The sequence below is a fragment of the Anolis sagrei genome, chromosome 6 (assembly GCF_037176765.1).
Source record: "Anolis sagrei isolate rAnoSag1 chromosome 6, rAnoSag1.mat, whole genome shotgun sequence".
Taxonomy (NCBI): domain Eukaryota; kingdom Metazoa; phylum Chordata; class Lepidosauria; order Squamata; family Dactyloidae; genus Anolis; species Anolis sagrei.
This window is the reverse complement of record NC_090026.1, coordinates 30,186,611-30,213,951: the sequence shown is the minus strand read 5'-3', so window position 1 is coordinate 30,213,951 and position 27,341 is coordinate 30,186,611. Positions and strand designations below refer to the sequence as shown.

The window sequence follows — 27,341 nt, the reverse complement described above, 5'->3', positions numbered from 1 at the left end:
GGAAGGCAACTCCCCAAACGGGGCCCGGAGGAGGAGGAGGAGGAGGACGAGCAGGCAGCCCAGGTCCGGGGGCGCCCAAAAGAGCCCCATCCCTCCCTCCTGCCTCTCTGCATCCATTCCTCTTGGTAGGCTGCCTCCACTACACAGGTTGGCTCGCCCTCCCGTTTCAATTGCACCCACTCCCCTCCAGCCACAGCTTGGTTTCCTTCCCTTAAAGGTCACAAGTGTTTGGCTCCAGTTTAATCACACTCCTGAACCCTGGAAGAGGGATTAGCTTCGCCTCGTTTTCTTTTTGTGGCCTTAGGGTGTGTTGTGTTTTCAAAAACCAGAATCTGAATGCAAGCCACAGGTGCCACTATCTCAAAGGTAAATAGAGGTAGGCTTTGGCACCACTATAAACGGTGGAATCATAGGAGGTGAAGTATTTACAAGGTCTTTGGCCTCTTTCATGCCTTAGGCTTCCTTCTATATCCCAGGATCCTATCCCAGATTGTTTTATCCCAGATTATCTGGCAGTGTAGACTCATATAATCCATTTCAAATCAGATAACTGGGGATCAGATCTTGAGCTATAAGGACAGGGTAGAAGAGGCCTCAATCCAGCTCAAAGCAGAAGGGGGTTGTATCTACACTGACATATAGTCCAGATTATTAAATCAAATAATCCATATTATGTATTGTCGAAGACTTTCATGGCTGGAATCACTGGGTTCTTGTGGGTTTATTTGTACAAACCCACCAAGAAAATCCAACAAATGCTACGTTCAGCAAAGGACAAGAGGGATCCTCTCACTTCTGCAGGAGTCTACCGTATACCATACAGCTGTGGACAAGTCTACATAGGGACCACCAAACGCAGCATTGCCCAAACACGAATCAAGGAACATGAAAGGCACTGCAGACTACTTCAACCAGAGAAGTCAGCCATAACAGAGCACCTGATGAACCAGCCTGGACACAGCATATTATTTGAGAACACAGAAATGCTGGACCACACCAACAACCACAGAGAAGCCATTGAAATCCACAAGTATGTGGACAATTTCAACAGAAAGGAAGAGACCATGAAAATGAACAAGATCTGGCTACCAGTATTAAAAAACTCTAAAATTACAACAGCAAAACAACAGAGAGGAAACAACCAGGCACAGATTAACACCTCCCAGCAAGATATTTTCCCAGGCTCAGGCAGGCCTTCAAATGCTAATGAAGGTGATCAGTTGAAACATTCACACCTAGCTGCAGCAGGGAAGAGCTCCTTGCCCCACCCCAGCCATTCCACAGATATATAAACCCATTTTCCTATTTCCAACAGACCTCACTACCTCTGAGGATGCTTGCCATAGATGCAGGCGAAACGTCAGGAGAAATGCCTCTAGAACATGGCTCTATAGCCCGAAAAAACCCACAAGAACCTAGTGATTCCAGCCATGAAAGCCTTCGACAATACAATAATAATAATAATAATAATAATTTAAAAACACAGAAATGCTGTACCACTCTCACAACCACCATGTCAGACTACACAGAGAAGCCATTGAAATCCACAAACGTGGACAATTTCAACAGAAAGGAGGAAACCATGAAAACGAACACGATAAATAAATAAATCACCTCTCAACAAAAGTTTGCTCCAGGCACTGTCAGGGCATTATATGCTAATCAAGGTGGTCAGTTGAAACATTCACACCTAGCTCCAGCAGACAAGAGTCCTTTGTCTCACCCTGGTCATTCCACAGATATATAAACCCCTTTTCCTAGTTCCAACAGACCTCACTACCTCTGAGGATGCTTGCCATAGATGCAGGCGAAACGTCAGGAGAGAATGCCTCTAGACCATGGCCATATAGTCCGAAAAAACCTACAACAACCCAATAATAATAATTTTATTTATATACTGCTCAATCTCCCCTGGGGCACTCAGGGCAGTTTCCAAATTGTAAAAATTCAAAACGATACAGAGTAAGCCAAAAAAAAAAAAAACACAACAACAACAACATAACAATACATAAGCATCAAATAGTCAACACATCTATATAAATAAAAATGTAATGTTCGTTTGTGGGATTAACAGAACTCAAAAACCACTCGACAAATTGACACCAAATTTGGACACAAGACAACAACCCAATGTATGTCCTTCACTAAAAAAAAATTGATATTGTCATTTGGGAGTTGTAGTTGCTGGGATTTATAGTTCACCTACAATCAAAGAGCATTCTGAACCCCACCAACGATGGAATTGAACCAAACTTGGCACACAGAATTCCCATGACCAAGATAAAATACTGGAATGGTTTGGTGGGCAGTGTCCTTTGGTTTTGGAGTTGTAGTTCACCTATATCCAGAGATCACTGTGGACTCAGACAATGATGGATCTGGACCAAACTCTACAGGAATACTCAGTATGCCCAAATGTGAACACTGGTGGAGTTTGGGGAAAATAGAATCTTGACATTCGGGAGTTGTAGTTTCTGGGATTTATAGTTCAGCTACAATCACAGAGCATTCTGAACCCCACCAACAATAGATTTGTGCCAAAGCTCCCACACAGAACCCCCATGTGGGCCACAGCAACGCGTGGCAGGGGACGGCTAGTGTACAATAAAACTAATCGACCTTATTCTTCGTGCAAGGATTAACTATTAGGGCCAGACTTTCAGAAAGGACCAAGGCAGTTTGGGATAACCGGGCCAGAGGTAGTGCAAAGTAAGCCATACGGGGCCATGGAAATAGGTAAAGTGCAATAACCAGACTCAACAGTAGTAGCAATGGGGCCTGTAGACGTTCATTTCCTGAGCCAATTGAGGACCTGACCAGGGTAATTTTTTGTTTTGCTGTTCATTCGTTCAGTCATTTCAGACTCTTCATGACCTCATGGATCAGCCCACGCCAGAGCTCCTTGTCAGCCCTCACCACCCCCAGCTCCTTCAAGGTCAAGCCAGTTACTTCAAGGATACCATCCATCCATCTTGCCTTTGGTCGGCCCCTCTTCCTTTTTCCCCAGCATCATTATCTTCTCCAAGCTTTCCTTTCTTCTCATGATGTGGCCAAAGTACTTCAGCTTTGCCTCTACTATTCTTCCCTCCAATGAGCAGTCAGGCTTTATTTCCTGAAGTATGAACTGGTTGGATCTTCTCGCAGTCCAAGGCACTCTCAGAATTTTCCTCCAACACCACAGTTCAAAAGCATCTATCTTCCTTCCCTAAGCCTTCCCTAAGGTCCAGCTCTCACATCCATAGGTTACTACAGGGAATACCATGGCTTTAACTTTGCGGATCTTGGTTGCCAGTGTGATGTCTCTACTCTTCATTATTTTATCGGGATTGGTCATTGCTGTCCTCCCAAGAAGTAAGTGTCTCCTGATTTCCTGACTGCAGTCTGTGTCTGCAATAATCTTTGCACCTAGAAATACAAAGTCTGTCACTGCCTCCACGTTTTCTCCCTCTGTTTCCCAGTTGTCAATCATTCTTGTTGCCATAATCTTGGGGGGGGGGGGGTTATGTTTAACTGCAACCCAGCTTTTGCGCTTTCTTCTGTCACCTTGATTAGAAGGCTCCTCAGCTTCTCCTCGCTTTCGGCCATCAAAGTGGTGACATCTGCATATCCAAGGTTGTTAATGTTTCTTACAGCAATTTTTACCCCAGCCTTGCATTCGTCAAGCCCCGCACATCGCATGATGAGTTCTGCATACAAGCTGAATAGGTTGGGAAAGAGTATACAACCCTGCCGTACGCCTTTCCCAATCTTGAACCAGTCTGTTGGTCAGTTCTGACTGTTGCTACTGGGTCCTTGTAAAGATTCCTCAGGAGAGAGACAAGGTGTCTTGGGATCCCCATACCGCCAAGAACTTGCCACAATTTATTATGATCCACATAGTCAAAGCCTTAAGAATAGTCAATAAAACAGAAATGAATGTTTTTCTGAAACTTCTCGCCTTTCTTCATTATCCAGCGAATATTGGCAATTTGGTCTCTCATTCCTCTGCCTTTTCTAAACCCAGCTTGTACATCTGGCAACTCTCTTACATGAGGCCCCTTCTACACCCTCCTTATATCCCAGGATTTGATTCCAGATTATCTGTTTGTCCCATATTACATGGCAACGGAGACACGTATAATCCAGTTCAAACCAGATAACCGGGGAACAGATCCTGGGATATAAGGACAGTGTAGAAGGGGCCTCATATTATCCAGTGCAAAGCAGATAATACGAATTTTATATGGCAGTGTAGAAGGGGTCCTCTTTAGAAGGCAGAAGTGAACAAACGTCCAACCTGCAAAACTCTTCTGGTTTTATAAGATTTGCATTGTTTAACAAGACATCAATATTAAGGTTTAGGAAGCAAGATTCCAACACTATTTTATATTGTGAATGAAAATAAATGCTACAAAGAGGTCAATTTCTTGCCCTTCCTTATTATTCGTACAAAGTAGGCTTCCCAGTAGTGTACTTCTATCCCTTATCACAGTGTTTCTCAACCTTCCTAATTCCACAACCCCTTAATACAGTTCCTCATGTTGTGGTGACCCCCAACCATAAAATTATTTTGGTTGCTACTTCATAACTGTAATTATGCTACTGTTATGAACCGTAATGCAAATGTCTGATATGCAGGGTGTATTTTCATTCACTGGGCCAAATTTGGCGTAAATCCCTGATACACCCAAATTTGAATACTGGTGGGATTGCGGTGGATTGATTTTGTCATTTGGGAGTTGTAGTTGCTAGGATGTATAGTTAACCTACAATCAAAGAGCATTCTGAACTCACCAGCAATGGAATTGAACCAAACTTGGCACACAGAACTCCCATGACCAACAGAAAATACTTGAATTTTCCAGTTGTAGTTCACCTATATCTAGAGAGCACTGTGGACTCAAACAATTATGGATCTAGACCAAACTTGCCACAAATACTCAGTATGCCAAAATGTGAACACTGGTGGATTTTGGGGGAAATAGACCTTGACATTTGGGAGTTGTAGTTGCTGGGATTTTTAGTTCACCTACAATCAAAGTGTATTCTGAACCCCACCAATGATAGAATTGGGCTGAACTTCCCACACAAAACCCCCATGCCTTGAAGGGACTTGCTGGCACAAGCCTCCCTCCAGCCTTGCACACTCTCCCTTGCCCACACATGCACACCATGCTGCCATGAGCTGAACACGCCTGCTCTCCCCTCTGAGCTTGGTCTCAGAAACAACCCTCCCCTTGGCTGAGAGGAGGGCTGAAACACCGGCCAATCACAGCGGAGGAGGGTTTTTGGTGAAAGGATTCACCCTCTGTTTCCAAAAAGGAAGAGTAGGACAGGTGGAGAGATCTTCAGCCTTCTCCGCCAAAGGGGCTCCTAAGACCATGAGAAATATTTGTTTCCTGATGGTCTTTGGTGACCCCTCTGAAACTCCCTTGAGAAACAAACAATGCTTTACCAGAAGATAGTTAGCCCTTTCTTAATGGAAGAGGGTCGTGATCCATATTCTGACTCTTTTTCTTTCTCCCTCATTACAGGGTTCCTAAATTCCGATGTTGCGGTGGTGCCTTTGTTTACCTTCTATCAAATACTGCTGTGGTGTACCTAATAATACTGCTCAGCATGTCACGGCTCAGTTCGCCCCGAGAAAGTATAACATCACTGCCCACATTGAAGCTACTTTTGATTGGAGACAGCGGAGTAGGGAAATCCAGGTACATGGGGAAAGGGAGAAGGCAGTCATGGAGCAGGAAGATAGCATATAGGAGGTGTTCCTATATAACTCACCTCTTTTCTCCTTTGTCTCATCCTTCAGCCTCTTGCTGAGATTCACAGAAGATCAGTTTGAGCCATACCGCAAACCAACCATTGGTGAGCCCTGCTGTCAACTCTCCATGATTCACACAGATAAACCCTATAACACAGCTTAATTTGGATGGTCATTGAGACTGATCTGGGGTCCTCTACACATGCTGTAAAACCTGGAAGTAACCGGATTAAAAGGGGGTGGTTCTTAAACTATGTTTAGCAAAAGTGCAGGAGGGATCGAGTGTAGGAGTTAAAAACATATGTCAAAAAGGTGTGCTTATAACCCGATTCCACCTGAAAAATGCACAAATTTGCATGACTGTATCTGCTTTGCAGTCACGCAAAACGCATGCTTTCCTTCCCTCCTCCCTGTGTAAAATGCTCCACTGCACATGTGATTTTAAAAAGCCTGAAACAGCTCATAAGGCAGTCAAATGAACACACAGGTGGTTCAAGGGAAGCACAAATGGAAAGCAATTCAAACTTTCTGAAACTCTTTCTTTTACATTTTATCTTAAACAGATGCTGAACTAACATTTAGGGGGAGAGAGAGATCCCACAGAAGTTTTTTTTTTAATTCCCTCCATTATGCTCTGGACCTCATATGCACACATGCAAATCTGCTTACATTTATATTAAGATATGCGTGTGTATATGGTCCAGTTCATAACAGGGGGGATTTTTTCCCCTTTCATGTGTATTTTGTGCTAACTGTACATATGGTTTTCCATCGTGTACACTCAGCTTCCATCATGTTGCAATGTCATGTGCTCCCAGATAATTTAGACCAGTGGTTCCCAACCTGTGGGAAGAACTAAAATATGGTCTGCGGCCGCACCGTTACTACAACATTGCATCAAGAGCGACTGGTCTTGCAAAACCCTCTTATAGTGCCAAGGTTTATTAAATAATTAAATAATTGTTTTCTGTGGACGAGCAAATGGCAACTACTGGATGGCATATGTTGTGTATCAGAAACAAGAGCTGATGTGGTCTATCCAATGCAATTTTCTGAATCAGCACCCCAAATAACCAAACCCAATCTAAAGTTGATCAAAAACTGATCCATAACCCTTTTGGTACTAATGTTGGGAGAGTGGTCCCTGGTCAAAGTGGTCTCTGGTCAAATGGACCTTGGTCAAAAAAAGGTTGGGAACCACTGATTTAGATTGTGCAAAGATGTACAATACTTGGAAACACAAACGTATGTGTGTTTTCTTCTTTGTAGTATCTCTGGCTCTTCCAAATAAACTTCTGCTCAAAACCTGCAACTGCTTGTATTGCTTGTTCAGGCATGCCAGCTCAAAGAATGTTTCGCCTGAAAGCATTAAACTTGGTATGGTTAATTCAGCCACTGCGGCTATTAAAAAGTTGGTTGAGATTCTGGTATGTAGTCTGCAAGACTACATAAACCTTTTTAAAAAAATTACAAGTGATTAAAAAATAAATAAAGGGAAATTCAAGATATTGTCTAAGCAGGGGTCCCCAAACTAAGTCCCGCGAGCCAGATGTGGTGCTCCAAGGTAATTTGCCCAGCTCCCAGCCTAAACTTTACACTTAGGTCTGCCCTAAATCTGAAACGACTTAAAGGCACATAACAACATCAATCCTAATTAACTTGACTACAGATAAGATATATGCAATATGCACTGGAATTTGTTCAATTTTTTCTAATGATTGTCCTGCCACAGACAGCCTGAGGGACTGTGAACTGGCCCTCTCTTTGAAATATTGGAGGACCCCTGATCAAAAGGATTGTCTTCTCCCAAATATGCCTACCATATATACCCAGGTATAAGCCAAGTTTTTCAGCCCTTTCAGCTTATACTTGAGTTAAAGTTATTTATTATTTTACATTATTATTATTATTATTCTATTTATTGTTATTGCATTTGCATTTTTACTCTATTATTTTTATTATATGGATTATCTTACTTTATTATTCTTATTATATTTGTTATTTTACTCTTTTTATTATTATTGGAAGGATATGTAGGCACATTTACACTGAAAAAAGGTTAGAATACTGATTTAATCAGAGTTGGGCAGCCTTATCTTAAAATACAGTTTTATGCAAATGTACATAAACATTTAACCTACTGATGCCTCAATTAATATAATTTTATTGAGTTCAATTTTTACTTTGAACTTTGCCAGTAGCTGCTGCATTTCCCACCCTCAGCTTATACTCGAGTCAATACGTCTTCCCAGTTTTTTATGGTAAACTTAGGTGCCTCGGCCTTTATTCAGGTTGGCTTATACTCGAGTATATATGGTACTTACTTGTTAAGATCGTCACCAGGGGATCTTCTCTTGGCACATGTGCCATCAAAGCTAAAGCTGATAGCAACCAAGCAAAAGGCTTTCTCTATAGTGGTTTGTTGTTGTTATTAATCTAAGTTGAAAAGCAAGTGGCCAGCATTGCAAAGTAGGCTATCAGTTTTGACAAAGTCAGCATAAGCTACATACACCTGTATGGCGCTGATCCGTTTTTCACATTTGTTGAAACATGCCCTTTTGCTCTAAATCTCTGAGTATCCAGTTGCTGGGGTTTCACTTGCTGCTTTTTATTGTAGTCGCATTTTCTTTATTTAGCTATTGTACGGGTAAGCCCTATCAATTTAGAAGCGAGCCCCATTGAACTCAGTAGAACTGCAGCCTTAATACATGAAATTGTGAATCCATACACATTGACTTGACATTCATGTCTGAGTTGATGTGTATAGAAATTGTACTCTTACTATGTTTCTGTATTTACATCTGAATTGCATTTGTTATCTGCTCGCTGCCTTGTAGGCTGTGCTCTGAAAAGGCAGGATAGAATTGTTTTTAAAACTCATTGTCCGGTGCTATTCCCTCTTGTCACCTCGCTGCTGTAGCTCTTGTACACCTTTAACCAGGTGCAGGATAAGTAGAAATTCATCTGGCACAGCACTTTATACAGCACAAACATCGGAGGGTAAGCTTCATCTGTTGAGTTTGTATGCTTGCCGCACATCTGCCATTGGCCTATGAATCCCTGTAGAAAACTGCTATGTTTGTTCTAACGCCTCTGTGTTTCTCTGCCTCTTTCCTTGCCAGGTGTTGATTTTAAAGTAAAGAAGGTGATTGTTGGTGATCTCCCACTGCAGGTAGCAATATGGGTATGCATGCAATATCTTGTCTTTCTCTCTCAAATAGAGTACCCCCCAATAGAGTGATTCTGGAGAGTTGCCTCTTATCGGACTGGAGGGGGGGGGGGACCAGCAACTATATGGGTAAAGGGAGAATCCTTTATTCTAGGATTGTTTAAAACAGAGCTTTCCAAACTGTGTCGGCTGCCATGTGTATATGTTGTGCAAAATGTTTTTGAGTCTATGTGAAATAAGCAACAAATCATACATTTTAGAAAATATAAATGAAACATTATCATGAGATACGTTGTGTCCTCATTTCATTATCACAATTTATATATGAGTCCGTATCTCTTACTGGTTTAACCTCCAGTTTGCCAGTAAAACTGAATTACTGTGTGACGAAATGATGCATGTCCAAAAAGTGGGTCACCAACATGAAATGTTTGGAAAGCTCTGGTGGAGGGCCCTTCCACACAGCCATATCAATACCCAGAATATCAAGGCAGAAATCCCACGAAATCTGCTTTGAACTGGACTATCAGAGTCCACACTGACAGATAATCCAGTTCAATTTGGATTTTTATCCCAGGAACTTCCGCAGCAAATTAGGAGGGTGGCCAGATGACATTCCCTGGAAATATGGAAGCAATCACTGCAAAAGGCAAAAAACGTGAGATTTCCATGTGTGGGAATATCATGGGTTTGCGCTGAATATCCACATCTTCAAATGTCTGTGTTGTTGTTCATTTGTTCAGTCGTCTCCGACTCTTCGTGACCTCATGGACCAACCCAGACCAGAGCTCCCTGTCGGCCATCACTACCCCCAGCTCCCTCAGGGTCAATCCAGTCACTTCAAGGATACCATCCATCCATTTTGCCCTTGGTCAGCCCCTCTTCCTTTTTCCCCAGCATAATTGTCTTCTCTAAGCTTTCCTTTCTTCTCATGATGTGGCCAAAGTACTTCATCTTTGCCTCTACTATTCTTCCCTCCAATGAGCAGTCAGGCTTTATTTCTTGAAGTATGATCAAATGTCTGTATGTCCCTGCAATCGGAAATCATGGGATTTTTTATCTAGGTTCGTTCCTGGGTTTTAGATGTTTGTTCCTGATTGGTTGATTCCTAAAAATAAGGTGACACTTGTGTAGAAGGCAAAAACTTTGTTTGTGTGCCAGAAACTTCATGAAACATTTTGGAGGGCACAGTTTCTCTGGCCAAGACAAAAAATGGAACTTTTGCAATGATCTGCATATCCAGATCTCCAAGTATCCACATATCTGCATCTCAGGGTTTTAAAAAAAACCTGCCAAAGTTTCCAGCAGAAGTCCCGCAGTGGCCAACTTGGGAGCTTCTAAATCCCGCAGCAAAGCATCAAGTCTGGACAATGGAGGCAGAAATCCCGGAACCAACAGGTCTGTGTGTGGACCTCTTCTGAAGTCCCGGGATTTTTTGTCCCTATTTAAAACTCATGATTTAGTGCTATCTGGAAGTACCCTGGGTTATCTGAGTCCACACTGTCATATATTCCAGTTTAAAGCAGATAATGTGGGATTTTATTCAGCTGGGTGGAAGGGTCCTTAGAGAGATATGCTTCCAAAGCATTCTTTGTAATTGGGACTGGAGATCGGCATAGCTCCGAATCAGAGCAGCTGTAAGGTTGTATTGACAAAGGCTTTCATGGCCAGAATCATTGGGTTGTTGTAGGTTTTTTGGGCTGTATGGCCATGTTCTAGACTAGAAGCATTCTCTCCTGAGGTTTCAACCACTCCAACAACCGCCATGTCAGAGTACACAGAGAAGCCATTGAAATCCACAAGCATGTGGACAATTTCAACAGGAAGGAGAAAACCAGAAAAATAAACAAAATCTGGCTACCAGTATTTAAAAAGTCTAAAATTATAACAGTAAAACAACACTCAAACACAGGGGAACTCCAGAGAGGAAACAATCAGGGATAGCTAATCACCTCTCAACAAAAGATTCCCCCAGGCAGTAACAAGCCACTCTAAAAATTGCCAGGCCATCAAATGCCAATCAAGGTGGCCAATTGAAACATTCACACCTAGCTCCAACAGGCAAGAGTTCTTTCTCCCACCCTGGACTTTCCAGAGATGTATAAACCCAAATTTCTTAGTTTCCAACAGACCTCACAATCTTTGAGAATGCCTGCCATAGATGCAGGTGAAACGTCAGGAGAGAATGCTTTTAGAACATGGGCATACAACCCAAAAAAACCTACAACAACCCAGCTATAAGGTTTTTCTTCCCTAGCTGTTTTGCATTGCCTCTCTGTTCACTTAAGGAGAGACAAAGCAAGCTTCCAGCTCCAGTGTTGTCCCATCAGCATGTTTCAGTTGTGCTTGACAACTTATTTCTCTATGAGCACCGTTTTCTTTGTGTTTTTTTCTTGCTAAAACACTTGGCACACAAGAAGCAAAAGTTTTGGCTTATGCACTTGTAAAACCTTTCCATAGAAGGGGGTGCCTTTTGTGATTGACTCAAAAACAGGCTGATCCATGCCCTGACACTGTGGCTTCTGAAAATCAAAGCAGCAGCTCAGAATGTGATTGCACTCCCACAGCAGGCTTGCTGCGGAAACTGTGCATATCTGCACACACACTCAATAAGACTACTGAACTTGCTCTTGCATAAAGAATAGGCAAAGGAAAGGCTGTCAAACTAGAGTACCATGTGGTTTTAGCAGTGATGCATCTGAGAATGAACGTAAGGGCAAAAAGTTACAGGCCTGTAGCCTGGGGATGCCCCCAAAGAAATACCCAAAGAACAGCAGATGATGCAAAATAAATGTATACGTAGATGTGAGAAGGGATTGGGGAAATAAAAATGTCTGATAATCTGTGCTGCCCAACTTTGGGCCCTTTCACACAGCTCAGTAAAATCCCACATTTTTTTGCTTTGAACTGGAATATATGGCAGTGTGGACCCAGATAACCAGTTCAAAGCAGATATTGTGCCATCTTCTGCCTTGATATTCTGGGTTATATGGCTGTGCACAAAAAGAGGGAAGCAGTATGATCAACAACTAGTCTGAGTAATCTTACTTATTTTGAACTACAGCTCCCAAAATCCTTAAATCAGCATGACTGCTAGGGGATTCTGGGAATTGTAATCAAAGATAAATTTTCTAAACTTTGGAATGGAGCTAGGTTTGGATTGTGGGACTAGACACTGATGTTTTAAAGTGAGGACATCCCATTCCCAATGAGTTAGTATGAGCACTTTTTAAAAGGAACATATAGTAAACTGTTGAAGTGCGAACTGTTCCTGTTCAGCAGGACAGGCATGTCATTTTCTAAGCCGTTTTATAACATTCTGGCCCTTTCTACACTGCTGCATAATCCAGATTATCAAAGTAGATAATCCACATTATCTGCTTTGAACTGGATTATATGAGTCTACACTGCCATATGGTGCTTCTGGTGACGCAGCAGATTAAACCACTGAGCTGCTGAACTTGCTGACTGAAAGGTTGGCAGTTTGAATCCAAGGAGTGGGGTGAGCTCCTGCTGTTAGGCCCAGCTTAACTTCCAACCTAGAAGTTTGAAAACATGCAAATGTGAGTAGATCAATAGGTATCGCTTCAGTGGGAAGGAAACGACACTCCATGTAGTCATGCCAGCCACATGATCTTGGAGGCGTCTATGGAAAACGCTGGCTCTTCGTCTTAGAAATGGAGATGAGAACCACCCCCCAGAGTTAGACATGACTAGACTTAATATCAAGAGGAAACCTTTACCTTTACATTTTACACTGCTATATAATCCAATTCAAAATAGAAAATCTGGATTTTATATGTCAATGCAGAAGGGGGATCTGTCTGTGTTTTCTGGTTTCCTTTTCGTACCTGTGAAATGGGCATTTTGTGGCCACCGAGAATGCTCAGATCTTATCAGGACTATTGTTTACCTCCTCGTCATCTTATTTTTTACTTTATTTCTGCAGAACTGCTGATTTCTCCTTCTTTTGCAGAGATATTCTTTTGGCTGCAAAAGAGAACTGAGCTCTCTGTAAATTATTACCCTGGTTTCAGGGTTGCACAAGTTCATACATTTATGATTGTTCAGGTCAAAGGGAAGAATACCTTTTAAGTTAGAAATCCATGTATAATTCTAGCATAATAGCTGAAAGGTTAAAGTTATCTTGACTTCCTCTTCATCTTCATATTCAGTTCAGTTTCTACTGTTGGACCTAAAATCATTTCATTCAGAACCAAAATGTTTCTTATGTGAATAAATTGCAAACTATCAGAATTATGGTCTTGGGTGTAGCCTGCTCTTAGATTAAGACTTATCTCTAAAATTTAAGACTTGCTTCTGAAACTTAATTGGATTCTTGCAAACCTGAACTTATTTTCCAATATTTGCGCTCTGGAGTTTCCACTAAGAATTTTGTTCCAAGTACCTTTTGTGTTCCCTTTTTCGCAGGACACAGCAGGGCAGGAGCGATTTCGAACACTGACTCCCAGCTATTACCGAGGTGCACAAGGCATAATTTTAGGTATGTGGCAGGTGCAATAGTGCTGTAATTAGAAATACTCTCAAGTCAAACACATTAAGGTACAGGTAAATGGAAGTACATTTGTTCCCCGAAGGGTAGTTGGCACTGGCAAGGCTTCGAGCGACAATGAATTGTGTTGTGTGCGCCCACGCCACGCAGTTGATAGTTGCTGTTCCCTTGGCAGAAAGAGCAGGTTCCCTTCATCCTTCTTCAAATTATTTTGGATGTAAAAGCCAAAGTCTCATTAGTTTGGCTTCTGAGATGTTTCCGTTTGGCATTGATTTAGGTGGAAAAGAAATAGCCTTTCAGATTTTGAGGTCTTTTTCCAAATCAAGCTGAGCCGCATCCTGGCATTGCTCAGTATTCCCCAAAGTTCCTGTTTCAAAGTGATAGAATTTTTGTAAGTTCCATAAAGTAGTTCAGTCATCCAATGTTAAAACTTATATGGTGCAACTGTAATTATAGACTACAGGTGTGCTTGTGACATTCACAAAAATCACATTCTGGGCAACGATTACAACTGGTCTGAATGTACCAGCATGTTGGTGGGAGTACATTTGCATAAGAACAAAATGCTGTTCAGAAATTTAATTTTACACCCTGGATCTTACAAAGCAATGGGAAAATCTTTGAAACCTTTCAGGGGTTGCTGTCTTGGCCATATAGCAAAATACAACAGCAGCTAAACAAAATGGCGATACCCTTATTGGACCAACAAAAATGTGCAAGCTTTCAAAACCCCACTGGCCTCTTCATTGGTGGGGACGAGGAGCAGGGCCTTCTCGGTGGTGGCCCCTCACCTGTAGGACTCACTCCCCGGGGAAATTAGGTCATCGTCATCCCTCCTCTCCTTTAGAAGGAAATTAAAAACCTGGATTTGGGACCAGGCCTTTGGGTAATCTGGCGGATAGATAAGGCACAAGCGACGACCAGAATTGTTGGATTGGACAATGTGGAATTTGAATTTACGGACTCTGAGATGATAAACGCTGAGCACTAGATTGTTTTTAGGGACTATGATATTTAATGGATTGTTTTAATTGTTTTAATTGTCTAATTGTTTAATTACTGTTTATATGTTTTATTTCTTTTACCTTGTTGTTGTGTCGGCATCGAATTGTGCCTTTTTGTAAGCCGCCCTAAGTCCCCCCTCGGGGGTTGAGAAGGGCGGGGTAGAAGTATATGAAATAAATAAATAAATTCATCAGGCAAAGTTATTTAAAAAATGTACAGAAGAATGGGAAAATGACTACATTAGAATCGGAGGCTTTGTCAAGGCATTATTTTTGTTGTTGTCAGTTAAGATGGAGGGATATCCATCGAAGAAAAAGCCATTCCTCACATTTGCCATGTGGGCTCTGGTACACCTATACTGAAGAATTAATGTGCTTTGACACCATAGCATTATACGGCTAGCATTGAGAGATGGTAATTCTGATGCTTCACTTAAGACATTTGTGGGAAGGTTGTGAGCCACTTCAGGGAAAGGGCTGCTTCTGGCAGGATTTTAAAACAGAGCTTGCCTGATTTAAAGAAAAAGGTCCTCATAGATCCCACAATTTCCTACAGAAGGAAAAAAAACCAGAGCTAATTATTTAGAGGACAATGTGGCTGCATACCAGTGGAATTTAATCTGGAAGACACTTCTGTTCGTGAAGCCTATGATGCACCTTAGTAGACTTGTGCATTTGTATTGAGTCACTGTTTCTGTTTGTTTCATTTGTAAGTCCCCTATTTTCGTTTTTGAGTGCTTTCTGAAAACGGATGTGTTTCCAAATAGGGTTTTTTGTTCTGCATCCGAAAAAATCAAAATTTTCAACCCATTGGCCACTATGGATTAGCTTCCCCAAGCTCCCTTTCCCTCAGTTTTAGGGCTAGAGGGGTGAAAATCACCATACATGGAGGGCATATCTACCACTTTTAGCCCACCAAGTTTTATGACGTTTGGGTCATCCCCCGATTTTTAGGGATTTTTTTCTTTCTATAAATAAAATCTCCTTAAAAACATTCTCTCTTTCCCCCCGCTGACCCCGCCATCTTATTTGTCCAAGAGCACTGAAAAGAAGCAGGGGAGCGGAAGGATGATTTATTGTTGCCACCAATTTGAAAGGAACCAGTATTCAGGAGATTTTACCCCAGTTCCCAATTTTAAAAAGAACTGGCCGATTTGCAATGGAGGTTGCCGATTAGGAACCAAATTTACCATCAAGTTGGAAGAGAGGCTGTTCAATTGCACCTCCTCCTTTATTAAGAAAGTAATAACTTAGTAGTAATTACACTGTATATACTGTAGCGTGACTGGAGAGAAGAATGTAGATTTATTTGGTTACTTTTCCCTGCGTTTCTGCCACCACGTGAAGTAAGTTGTAATATTGTGAGAAATGGCACTTTGGACACAGAATAGACGGAGCTGAGGCAATCTTCAAATAAAAGTTAACAATTTTATTAAGTACACAGTGTGTGGTTGCAAGACGTAACTTTTCCTTGTTGCACTTGGAATAATACTTGTAACTTTAACAGTTCATTCTTTCAAGTAACACAGTATCTTTCTGACGTAGAGTACTTGTTTCAGACAAAGTTTCAATACAGGGATGTTTCCCTTATTTGATCCTCCTTAGATCAAATACTAAGTAAACTATTATTTAGCCTCTCCTTAGACTAAAAGAATACCAGCTATGTTTCACCATTCGGCTGCACTAGCCTGAGAAACTTCCAGTAGCCAAACCCAGCTTTTCAAAGCCTCAAAGCTTTGCTTCACAAGTCACTCCGCCACCTTTCCTTTCCTTCTCTCCCAACTCCTAACTCCTCACTCCTCTGAACCTAACTCCTAACTCCTCTGAACCTAAACCCGGACTGCTCACTCCTCTAAACCTAAACCCTAACTGATTTTTAACTGTCGTTTTTTCAAACTCTCCCCTCTAAGCTCCTCCCACTTCCCTCTCTCCTGCATCGGTCTCCATGGCAACGCACATGGAGGACTCCTCTGACTTAGGCGCTCCAGCATTACTGCAGCCAATCTAAACACAAATACAGTTAAAATCATACATTTTATAATCAACTCCTGTACAAGCACCAGCAGGAGGGAAGTAGGACAGGACACCATTCCTTCCTGCCAAATGTCACACACCACACACACAGCCCAGTGCTCACCCCCACTATTTCACTTCTTCTTTAATTGGCAGCAATGAGAGGGGGGGATTCCCCTCCCCTCCCCATCATTTTTGGCAATGGCATGGTTTATCCTTTTACCCTTTATTGCAACATGCATTAAAACATCAGAGTTACTTAAGATACCACTCCTCCTATTATTCTTTACCCTCGGTCTGCAAAGGGGACAAGCGGCAGTGGGCAAGTCAGGCAGCAAGGCGGATGGTGTTCTCCTCCAATTGGCCCAAAAGGCAGGGCTCAGGGGGAAATAGCAATTCTCCACAGCCACATGAGGAGCACCACGTAGGCCGAAAGGTAGGCAAGGAAACTGTACCTGCTCTTTCTTTCGTTCTGAGGTTATTTTCGTTCCCAGGGGAGGAGTTCCTGTTTTGTGCTCCCACCCAAAACAAAAGGAACAAAAGAACGAATGAAAAGGGAGAAACGGGTACGGCACACACCTCTAAGTTTTAGTAAAAGACAGACACTTGCCTAAACTACTGAACTGGTTTATAGCTCTGCTGTCTATAAAGAAGAGGAAAGCAACTGGTGTTATTGAACTTTGAGCTGTACTGCAAGAGGGGAGGGGAATATTTGGCCTTCCAAATCAGTGGCTTTGAAACTCGAGATGTTTTGGACTTCAACTCCCAGAAGCCTCAATCAGCTTGGGTAACTTTCAAGAATTCTAGGAGCTGAAGTCTCAAACACCTGGTGAACCAAAGGTTGATAATTGTATTCTAAATGGTCCTAGAATCCCTTGCCACTGTTAGATATATTGAGTGGACCTTCTATGACTTGATGTGTAAAATACCCACAGGGTCCAAATGTTCCCTATTGTTCTCTACTTGATTTTGACATTAGGTAAGGCTTAAAAAGGAGAAAGTCTGCTAAGGACAAGACAGTGAAGTGTCTGGGAATGTAGGTAGAAAGACTGAACTCACGAAGTTCCTTCGGTTTCAATCAATGAATCGATTTTGTGGAGATTACAGACAGAAACACTCAAAAGGCACTGTGTGGCTGTTTTGTCTTTTCCATTGTAACATTTTTCCCCTTTCGGCAAGAGGGTACTTAGTGTGGAAGAAATAGTGGGAAAACTAGAGAGGGTTACAAAGAGAGAGTGGGCTTGTAGTAGAATTCTGTATTTAAAGCAGCAGAAATGCATGATAAAAGCCTTCTTTGGAGATGTCCTCTCACCATGTTAATAGACCTCACAAGAAAGCTTATATACACCAACAGTTATCAAACACTGAGTGTGTGTTTTGGCATTGGTGAAAAAGAATGGACCAGATAAAAATCTTTACTCAGAAATGCTTGGTTGACAGAACATGTTTGCCAGATATTATTCAAAATTGTTCATGGATTAGACCTGATACATACATATTTTTAAGAACTGCATCATAATATAATTATTTTCCATTTTTATATGGAATCGATAGTACATTGATTGATTAGAGTGTATATTGGAAAACAATCCAGGATAGTTTCTGGAATTCAGAAAATCAAAATTGTCCATGTGTCCAGAGACAGTGGCCTCTTCCACATAGCTGAATAAAATCCCACATCTGCTGTGAACTGGAATATATGGCAGTGTGGACTTGGCTAACTCAGTTCAAAGCAGATATTGTGGGATATTCTACCATGGTATTCTGGCTGTGTGAAAGGGCCCAGTGATATCTTTGCTTTCTGATAATTCAGTGTACACTAGCTTTATTTCTTGCACATTATTAAAATATTGTATATAAAGTTACCTTCATGCTATATATTTCCAAATTTGGGGTCAATTCCCCCAGTGGTTTTTGAGTTCTGTTAATCCCACAAACGAACATTACATTATATATATATATATATAGAGAGAGAGAGAGAGAGAGAGAGAGATTTGTAGGCATCTGATTTTGATCATACCACAGAAAATTTTCTATAACAGCATAGATATCTAGACATAAAATGAAATTCAAATTGAAAGTGACCAGTTTGACGGGACCATCAGAATCTTTAAAGTCTTGGAAGTCTAATCTGCAATGGCTAGGCTGTAATAGTGAATTTTGGATTAAGTGGTCTTAAATATACATATGAATAATACATACAGATTGCAAAAGCAGCTACATTGGCCCCTATGAACAAGTTCTTAAAACCATTACTCCCAAAAGCCCTATAAATGTATTAGGATCAATTATAGAAGTTTTAGGGAGTACTACTTCCATGGCCAACAAGGCAAATAAATTGGAGATTGTGTGAGTTTGTTCCAGAAATATCTGGAAAAGGGGAATTCATTCAGACGGTGGCATCACACACTACTACTCCCCTAGTCTCTTCTCATTGGAATCTCAAAAGGCCTGAAATATGTCTTGCCAGCCCAAATGCATCAGGTTGCTACGAATATAGACGATTTTCCCTCCAAAGCACTCCGATAATGGCTTCTGTGTTTCTCAAAGCGTGCTCATCCAGGTGTTTTGGACTTCAGCTCCCAGAAATCCCAGCCAGCTTACGAGATGTTAGGAATTGTGGGAGCTGACGTCCAAAACATCTCCAGGAGCACAGTTTGAGAAACTCTGCTATAGGCGTTAATACAAAGATTTATATCTTTATTACAAGAGATTGCAATACTTGATTAGGAAAAGTTGATTTATTTGTTGTTTGCTTCCTGTTCAGTTTATGATGTTACCAGGAGAGAAACCTTTCTGGGACTGGAAAGCTGGTTACAAGAGCTAGAAGTGTTTACAAAGAAAGACGTTGTGAAGATTCTGGTGGGCAACAAAATTGACGAGGTGAGTTGGTGCTTTATTGCCGGTTTGGGGTGAGTAAATGCTAACAAATGGCAGGGATCGTTCATGTCCATTGTCATCAGGCATGATCATTGTGTTGGCCATGAGCTGCATTTGACTGTCAAGGTATTTCAGAGGGACTCAATTTCTCTAATCAGTGTTCCTTTTCTTTCTTTTCCTTCCCCTCCCCTTACCATTTCCATTCCTGCACATAGTCCCAACTACCATCAAATAGTCATCCCAAGAGTCTCACTTGATCTCAGAAAGTTTGTGTTTCATTCAGAATTAATAATAATAATAATAATAATAATAGTAATAATAATAATAACAACAACAATAACAACAACAACACTTTATTTGTACCCCGCTACCATCTCCCCAAGGAACTCGGTGCGGCTTACATGAGGCCGAGCCCAAACACAACAATACAAGCAATAATAAGAACAATACAAGCAATTAAAAACATAGACAATAAAATACACAACATTATCAATAAGACAACACATAATTAAAAACAGTGGAAAAGGCCAAATGTAGAGTTAAAATTGGAAATTATGCTGGGACATGGACGAAAGGTGATACTGGTGTTTGTAATTCAGAATGGTCTTTGATTTGACTCTAGATACTGTGATTTTAATAATTGTTTTAATATTGCTGTTGATTTTGAGTTTTAATGCATATATTTATTTTTACTGTATCTGGAAGGCATCGAATTGCTGCCTTTTGTGAGCTGCTCTGAGTCCCCCTGTTGGGGTGAGAAGGGTGGGATATAAATGAAGTAAATAAATAAATAAATAAACACAGACGGCAGATCCTGGGAAATCTCCCTCCCCGGTGTACAAACATATTCTACTGAGAAAACCCCAAAACAACAACATAATGGGAGCAGGGCTCCCTGGTGGCACAGTGGGTTAAACTGCTGAGCTGCTGAACTTGCTGAACAAAAGGTTGGCAGTTCAGATCCAGGGAGCAGGGTGAGCTCCCACTGTTAGCCCCAGCTTCTGCCAAACTAGCAGTTTGTAAATATGCAAATGTGAGTAGATCAATAGATACCGCTCGGGCGGGAAGGGAACAGCGCTCCATTCAGTCATGGCAGCCATGTGACCTAGGAGTTGTCTATGGACAATTCCGGCTTCTTGGCTTAGAAATGGAGATGAACACTACCCCCAGAGTCAGACACAACTAGACTTAATGTCAGCGAAACCTTTACCTTTATCTTTATTTTAGAATTTCTGCCATAAATTGGAAATAAACTTGAAGACGCTGACAAAACAACAACATAATGGGAGCAGGGCTAACACTGAGACGATTAAATTTCACAGTAAATTAAAATGATCACAAAATACTTACCCAGAATGATTTGATATGGCCCAGAAGTGGCCGTTCAGTTGAATGGAACTGTACTGTTATTGTTGTGATCGTTCAAGTCATTTCCGACTTGTGGCAACCCTAAAACAAACCTACCAGTGAGTTGGGGGGATGGTTGCTCTTTCCTTTGTCAGAGGCTGAGAGAATGTGACATGGCCAAGTGCGGATTTGGATCCTGATCTCCCAGTATGCAACAGTCAAACCACTACACCTCTACTTCACTATTCCTGTGACCTACATTTTATGTCTGCTGATGTAAACGTAACACAAACTGAATGCAGACTCTCACATGGCTGAAGTGCAGAACACATTAGTGGCTAAAGCAAAGGGACTTCTCATTGTTTGCTGACTGCTTGGGCACAGGTGTCCCGGTTTTCATCTGTGAAAAATTGGAGGGTATGTTAAGTATGTGTATATGCCTCTGCCTATGGATTTATAGCATGAATTTTAATAGGGCTTGCTTAGGCAAGAAATATTCAGAGATGGCTTGCCATTTTCTTCCTCTAAAAATATGGTCTACACTCCCTGATTTACCTTGGTAGTCTCCAACCAGGCTAGCCCTATATAGCTCCCCAGATCTGATGAAAATGTGTGCCTTTAGGGAAGGCTGCCTGGCTGTTAATTGCTTCTATTCCCTCCCTCTTTACATATCAGCTCCAGATTCTTGTCCTAGCCTGTAGAGGCCTGCTGGTTGTTTGTTCCTTGCGTTGCCTCCCTTCCTACGCTTTGCCAGAGGCACCAGCTGCCTGTGTACCTTGGCTTCCTGGGCTTGGTCTCTCTGCCTTCCTCTGGTTCTTTTGTAATATACAATCTGTTTAGTCTGTCACTGAGGGCAGCATCTTCCCTTTTGAATGGCTCTAGTTTTCTCTTGCTGATTTTCTTGATCGATCGGATGGAGTTGTCTGGGGCTTCAGGGCTTCCCATTCCAATATGCATCTGTGCTTTTTGAACTCCCAGATCCTTCTTTCATGTTCTGCATCTTCTTGATTTTTTTTACAGCTACTAACAATTTATTTACAGAGGAAAGTCAGAAGTGAAATCAATTCTCACTATACCCAGACGAAATAGCAGTCAATTTCATCTCACAGCTGTGAGACAGGCAGATGAAAACAAAGAACTAACATCCCTTGGATTTATGGAGTGTCTGGCGGATAGTATAGATGGACAGAGAGATGCATCACTCCAGCTAACTTTCGATAGATGGCTGTGAGTTTTCCGGGCTGTATGGCCATGTTCCAGAAGCATTCTCTCCTGATGGTTTGCCCACATCTATGGCAGGCATCCTCAGATGTTGAGAGGTCTGTTGGAAACTAGGAAAGGGAGGTTTACATATCTGTAGAATGTCCAGGATGGGATAAGAAAGAACTCTTGTTTTTGGTGTGAATGTTGCAATTGGCATTGTAAAGACTTGCAGCTTCAAGGCCTGGTTGATTCCTTGCTTTGCAATGCTAATCAAGATGATTAATTGCAACATTGCAACATTCACACTTGCATACCTGTTTGGGTATCAGCCAGCACGTCAACAACTTAAATCAAGAAATAGTTTTCTAAGATCTACAGAGACACTCGCTGGAACACCTCAGCAAGCGAGAGTCCAAAAGTGGCAGGCTCAAACCCAGAACCTCAATCAATGGCTGATACCAAATGAGAGACTCCCCCCCTGGGCACACAGAAAACTGGGCAACTTGGAAGGCGCTGAACAGACTGCGCTCTGGCACCACGAGATGCAGAGCCAACCTTAAGAAATGGAGCTACAAAGTGGAATCTACGACATGTGAGTGTGGAGAAGAGCAAACTACAGACCACCTACTGCAATGCAACCTGAGCCCTGCCTCATGCACAATGGAGGACCTTCTTGCAAAAACACCAGAGGCACTCCAAGTAGCCAGCTATTGGTCAAAGGACATTTAATAGAATACCAAGTCTGCAAACTTTGTGTTTTGTTTGTTTGTTTGTTTGTCTGTTTTTTAATGCAATACAACTGTTTTGGTTCGCTCCTGACACGATAAATAAAAAACATTCACACTTGGCTCCGATATACCTTCAAACCTCTGAGGATGTCTGAAATAGATGTGGGTGAAATGTCAGAAGAGAATGCTTCTGAAACATAGCCATACAGCCCTGAAAATCACAGCAACCCAGTGATTCCGACCATGAAAGCCTTCGACAACACATTAACCTTCAATATGTACTCGTCACTTTTTACTTATGTACCCAGTATCACAGTGAAAGGAGTTTGACAGATGTGTTCCAATGGTTTTCAGCAAAAGCTAGATTCGCATGGCACCGTTTGATGCTAAAGCTGTCAGGTCAGAAAGCCACCCACTTTTAGAGTTGAGCTGAGTACAGAGTTGATTGAAGAAATCAATATGCTGTTTTCACTCATCTCTAATTTGAGATGATAAATAGAATGGCCCTCTAGGAAAGCTTTCAGAGTGTTCCATTCTGAAATAGTTCATATATGTGTGGTGCCCGAGTAATAGAGAACTAGACACATTATCTAGTCTTTTTGACTGAGAATGTTTTACGTGACCCCACACATAAAAAATAAGTATAAAATCAAACAAATCAATTGCAAACTCCTTGTAATGATTCAACATTTAAAAGGCTTGCTAAACAGACTTTTTATGAAGTATAGCTGAAGCATCTTCTGCAGAGTTCACTGTAAACCCTGCGCAACAGATTCGTGAAAATATTTAAAACAACCACTGGATGACGTTCAGAAATCTTGTACTGTTGTCAATTTTTTCAGGACCCCAACATTGAGCTAAGACAGTGGTTCTCAAGCTGTGGGCCCCGGGTATTTTGGCCTACAACTCCCTGAAATCCCAGCCAGTTTTCAAGCTGTTAGGATTTCTGGGAGTTGAAAGCCCAAACATCTGGGGACCCACAGGTTGAGAACCACAGAGCTAAGAGGACTCCTTTTGGGGTCAGGAGCCAAAGTTTAAGAAGTAGGGCCCTGAGGATTATTCTCTTTACATCCTTGGTGACCAATTTAAAGGGGGGGGGGAGAGATAAATTGAAGGAATAAAGATTACTTTTACAAGTGGTCCTCCACATTTCTGGGATTGTCATTTGCGAATTTGATTATTCACAGATTTGATTAAATGTTCTTTTTAGGAATCTCCTGCTTCTCCAATGCGATTTGATGGTTAGCTTCCAGCAGAAGTTGGCCATAAAACCATGCTGGGGGACCTAGAAACTTTTGTTTAAACCAGATCTTGGGAAAAAAACACAACTCCTGAATTGCTGTGCCAGTTGGCCACTAGTTGGACTGGCTGGGAGATTTGGGGAAATGGCAGTCTGCAAATGTTTCTTTTCCGATCTCAGTTTTAAACCCCAAAAAAGTGTTCAGCGTTCAGCTGAATGCATGTTTTGTCCTGTTGCCACCTTCCTGAATTTCCTCAGTGCAGAGAATCAGTGATGCCAAGAATTAGCTCCACTAGATGATAAATAGAAGGGGCAGAGAAGAAGTTTCCTGTCTCTTTTGGGCCTTATGGAAGCTTCAGATATTTCAGACCACAGTCTTTAGACTATAGAGACAAGGAAACCTGGACTTGTTGGCACACTCACTGTTCACTGTGTATTTAAGTAAGTTTCACAATCAGATAAGAGCTCTGCCCCATCTCTGTTTCACTGAGGGTTGTGTGTGTGTGTGTGTGTTTGTATTATTGCCACCACTGTAAATGGCACTTTAGAAGTAAAAGAACAACCAAACAGCTCCCTGCTGGCGTATATTCCTACAATGTAAGTGGGAAATCAAGAGCCCCTAGTTTTCTGGGCTGCTGATTCCTAGCTCATTCCACATTTCACAAAACAGAAGTGCACCTCCAGGCATTTTGAACTATAATGCCCTCAATCTTTTCTTATTTATTACGTTTGTTGAAACATTGGGAAAGCCAAAGGTTCCCCTTTCTCTCTCTGCTATATGCCACTTGCAATTTTGATGTTTACTCCAGGTTATGAGTGGTGTTTGGGCAGGATGCTCTCCTTCAATTACTATTACAACTATCTAATTTCTTGCCCTCTCTCTCACTAAACCTATGGAGCACCACTTCCCAGGGAAATTAGCTTCCTTGCTAATCTCATTGTCTAATTGCTTGGAGAGAAGCAGATATTTGTGAAGAGGGGAGAAACAGTCTGAGATCTTGGGTGCCGAAGTCATTACCAACTTGTAGAGACCCTAGGGCAATGTTTCTCAACCTGAAGGTTGGGATCCCTGGTCATGAGGGGGGTGTCAGAGGGGTCGCCAAAGACCATCAGAAAACACAGTATTTTCTGTTGGTCGTGGGGATTTTGTGGGTGGGGGGGTTGGCCCATTTCTATCATTGGTGGGGTTTAGAATGCTCTTTGATGGTAGGTGAACTATAAATCCCAGCAAGTACAACTCCCAAATGTTAAGGTCTATTCCCCCAAACTCTACCAATGATCACATTTGGACATGTTGAGTATTCATGCGAAGTTTGGTCTAGATCTATCATTGTTTTAGTCAGCAGTGTTCTCTGGATTTAGGTGAATTACAACTCCAAAACTCAAGATCAATGCCCACCAAACTCTTCCGGTATTTTCTGTTGGCCATGGGAGTTCTGTGTGCCAAGTTTGGTTTAATTACATCGTTGGTGGAGTTCATAATGCTCTTTGATTGTAGGTGAACTATAACTCCCAGCAACTATAATTCCCAAATGACAAAATCAACCCCCCCCCCCATCCCACCAGTATTCAAATTTGGGCGTATTGGGTATTTGTGCCAGATTTGGTCCAGTAAATGAGAATCCATCCTGCCTATCAGATATTTACATTACGATTCATAACAGTAGCAATATTACAGTTATGAAGTAGCAGCAAAAATAATTTTATGGTTGTACCAAGATCTCCAATAATGCCCTCTCTTTAACTGTAGACACGTCATGAGGTAGACAGAAGAGAAGGCTTGCGGTTTGCTCGGAGGCACTCCCTGTTGTTTGCAGGTATGTGAGACTTACATGGAGGAAAAGCGACTGCTGTTTGCCAGAAGTAACATAATGGAGAAGAATGTCACCATCTTTTATTTTATTTTATTGACTATGCTTGCCCACAGGCCACAAGCCAGTTTAGAGGAACTGAGCAAATGAAGTTTTATTCCTCTCCAAGCTACAGGACTTGTTCAGCCTTTGCATTTCAATCCAAGTTTCAAGAGAGAGTAATTTTATGAAATACAATATACCAAAGACCAAAGCAAGGACATTTGCAGGAATAAAAAATGTCTTTCCAAAATTTCCCAAATAAGTTTCTCATAAACAAAACCTTCTATAAAACTTCAACAACACAGCATCCTCCAATCTGGAGCATTCAACTCTCACCATCCCCAGCCAGATGGGATGATGTAAATTGTAGTCTGACACATACGCTATACACCAAGTTTGTGAAGGCTGCTCAAACAAATGAATAACAATTTGGATATTGCTGTGCTTTACAACATTTTGCTTAAATATAAATAAGACAAAGCAGTTTGCTATTGTTTCTCAGAGATATCTAAGGGCAGTTCCACACAGGGCTTTAACCTGGGCGCAATCGGGTTTCTTAAATGCAATTGCACCCAGGTTAAACTCCACACACCTTCCTCCAACTTTCCTGGGGACTTTCAGGCAGGGCACCTGAACACAAAACAACAACACCCCCCCCCCCCGCCGCCCCCAGAAAAGCCTTTAAAAAGAAAATCACTTACCATGCTGCTGGAGCCCTCCTGGCATGTAGAAATGATGCAACAGGAGAAGGGGGGCCAGGAGAGATCTCCTCCTTTCCCCTTTCTCCTGGCATGTTATTTCTATGCACCAGGAGAGGGTCAGCAGCAGAGTAATGGTGTTCGGGTAAGTTATTTTCTTTCTAAAGGCATTTTAAGGGGGGTTGGGAAAGGGATGGGGGCTGTCTTGGGTTTCTTGGGCTCCAGGATCCCAAGAAACCCAAGACAGCTGTGTGGGTGGGCACCAGAAGTCACACAGTGCAATCCCCGGTCGCTATCTGTGCAGTGTCTTCCAGCTGTCAAATTACCTTGGTACAAAGCAGGGTTTTCCTGCTTTGTGCTGAAGGAATTTGTTTTTACCTGAGGTGTCATTTGGACTTCCCATGGAAAAATGCGGGAGGGCACGCACTTTAGGCACTGTCTGGATGTGCCCTAAGAAACTTTTAAGCTTTATAGTAGTTAATCTTAAGGCCCTCCACACTACACAGCAATAGCACTATGATTCCATTTGAAATGCCATGGCTGCATAACTAAAGAATCCTGGAATTTGTACTTTAATAAGGATTTGTAATTCTCAGCTATATGGTTTCCATTGGAAGGAACTATGTCAATTAAAATGGAATCACAACACTATAACTGTGTAGTGTGAAAGGGGCCCTACTTTGTGCAGAACCTCAGATCTGAAGCCTCCCTTCAGACTGAAAGAAAAAACATGTCTTGCTACTTTGTTTTCTCCTAGAGGCCAGTGCTAAATTGAAATATGGAGTGCAAAATATCTTTGATGAGGTCGTCATACGGATCCTACAGACTCCCGGACTTTGGAACATAAAAAGACAAGAACTGAGGTTGAGTGAAAGCCAGACCCTGAAAGAATCCAATTTCTGCAGCGGAGCATCTTGTGTTGTCGCTTAAAACCCGCCAACATCAAATAA

At 41.8% G+C, this 27,341-nt stretch overlaps 1 protein-coding gene across 1 annotated transcript; it reads left to right on the top strand.

Moving 5' to 3' along the window:
- Positions 1-45: 45 nt before the first annotated feature.
- On the top strand, positions 46-27,341 carry LOC132778129 (ras-related protein Rab-18-B-like). The gene is made up of 8 exons (XM_060780800.2): positions 46-125; positions 5,514-5,690; positions 5,792-5,847; positions 8,866-8,927; positions 13,344-13,416; positions 19,210-19,325; positions 25,591-25,657; positions 27,149-27,341. Exons 2-8 carry the CDS (start codon positions 5,599-5,601, stop codon positions 27,319-27,321), a joined length of 639 nt encoding a protein of 212 aa, XP_060636783.2. The 5' UTR covers positions 46-125; positions 5,514-5,598; the 3' UTR covers positions 27,322-27,341.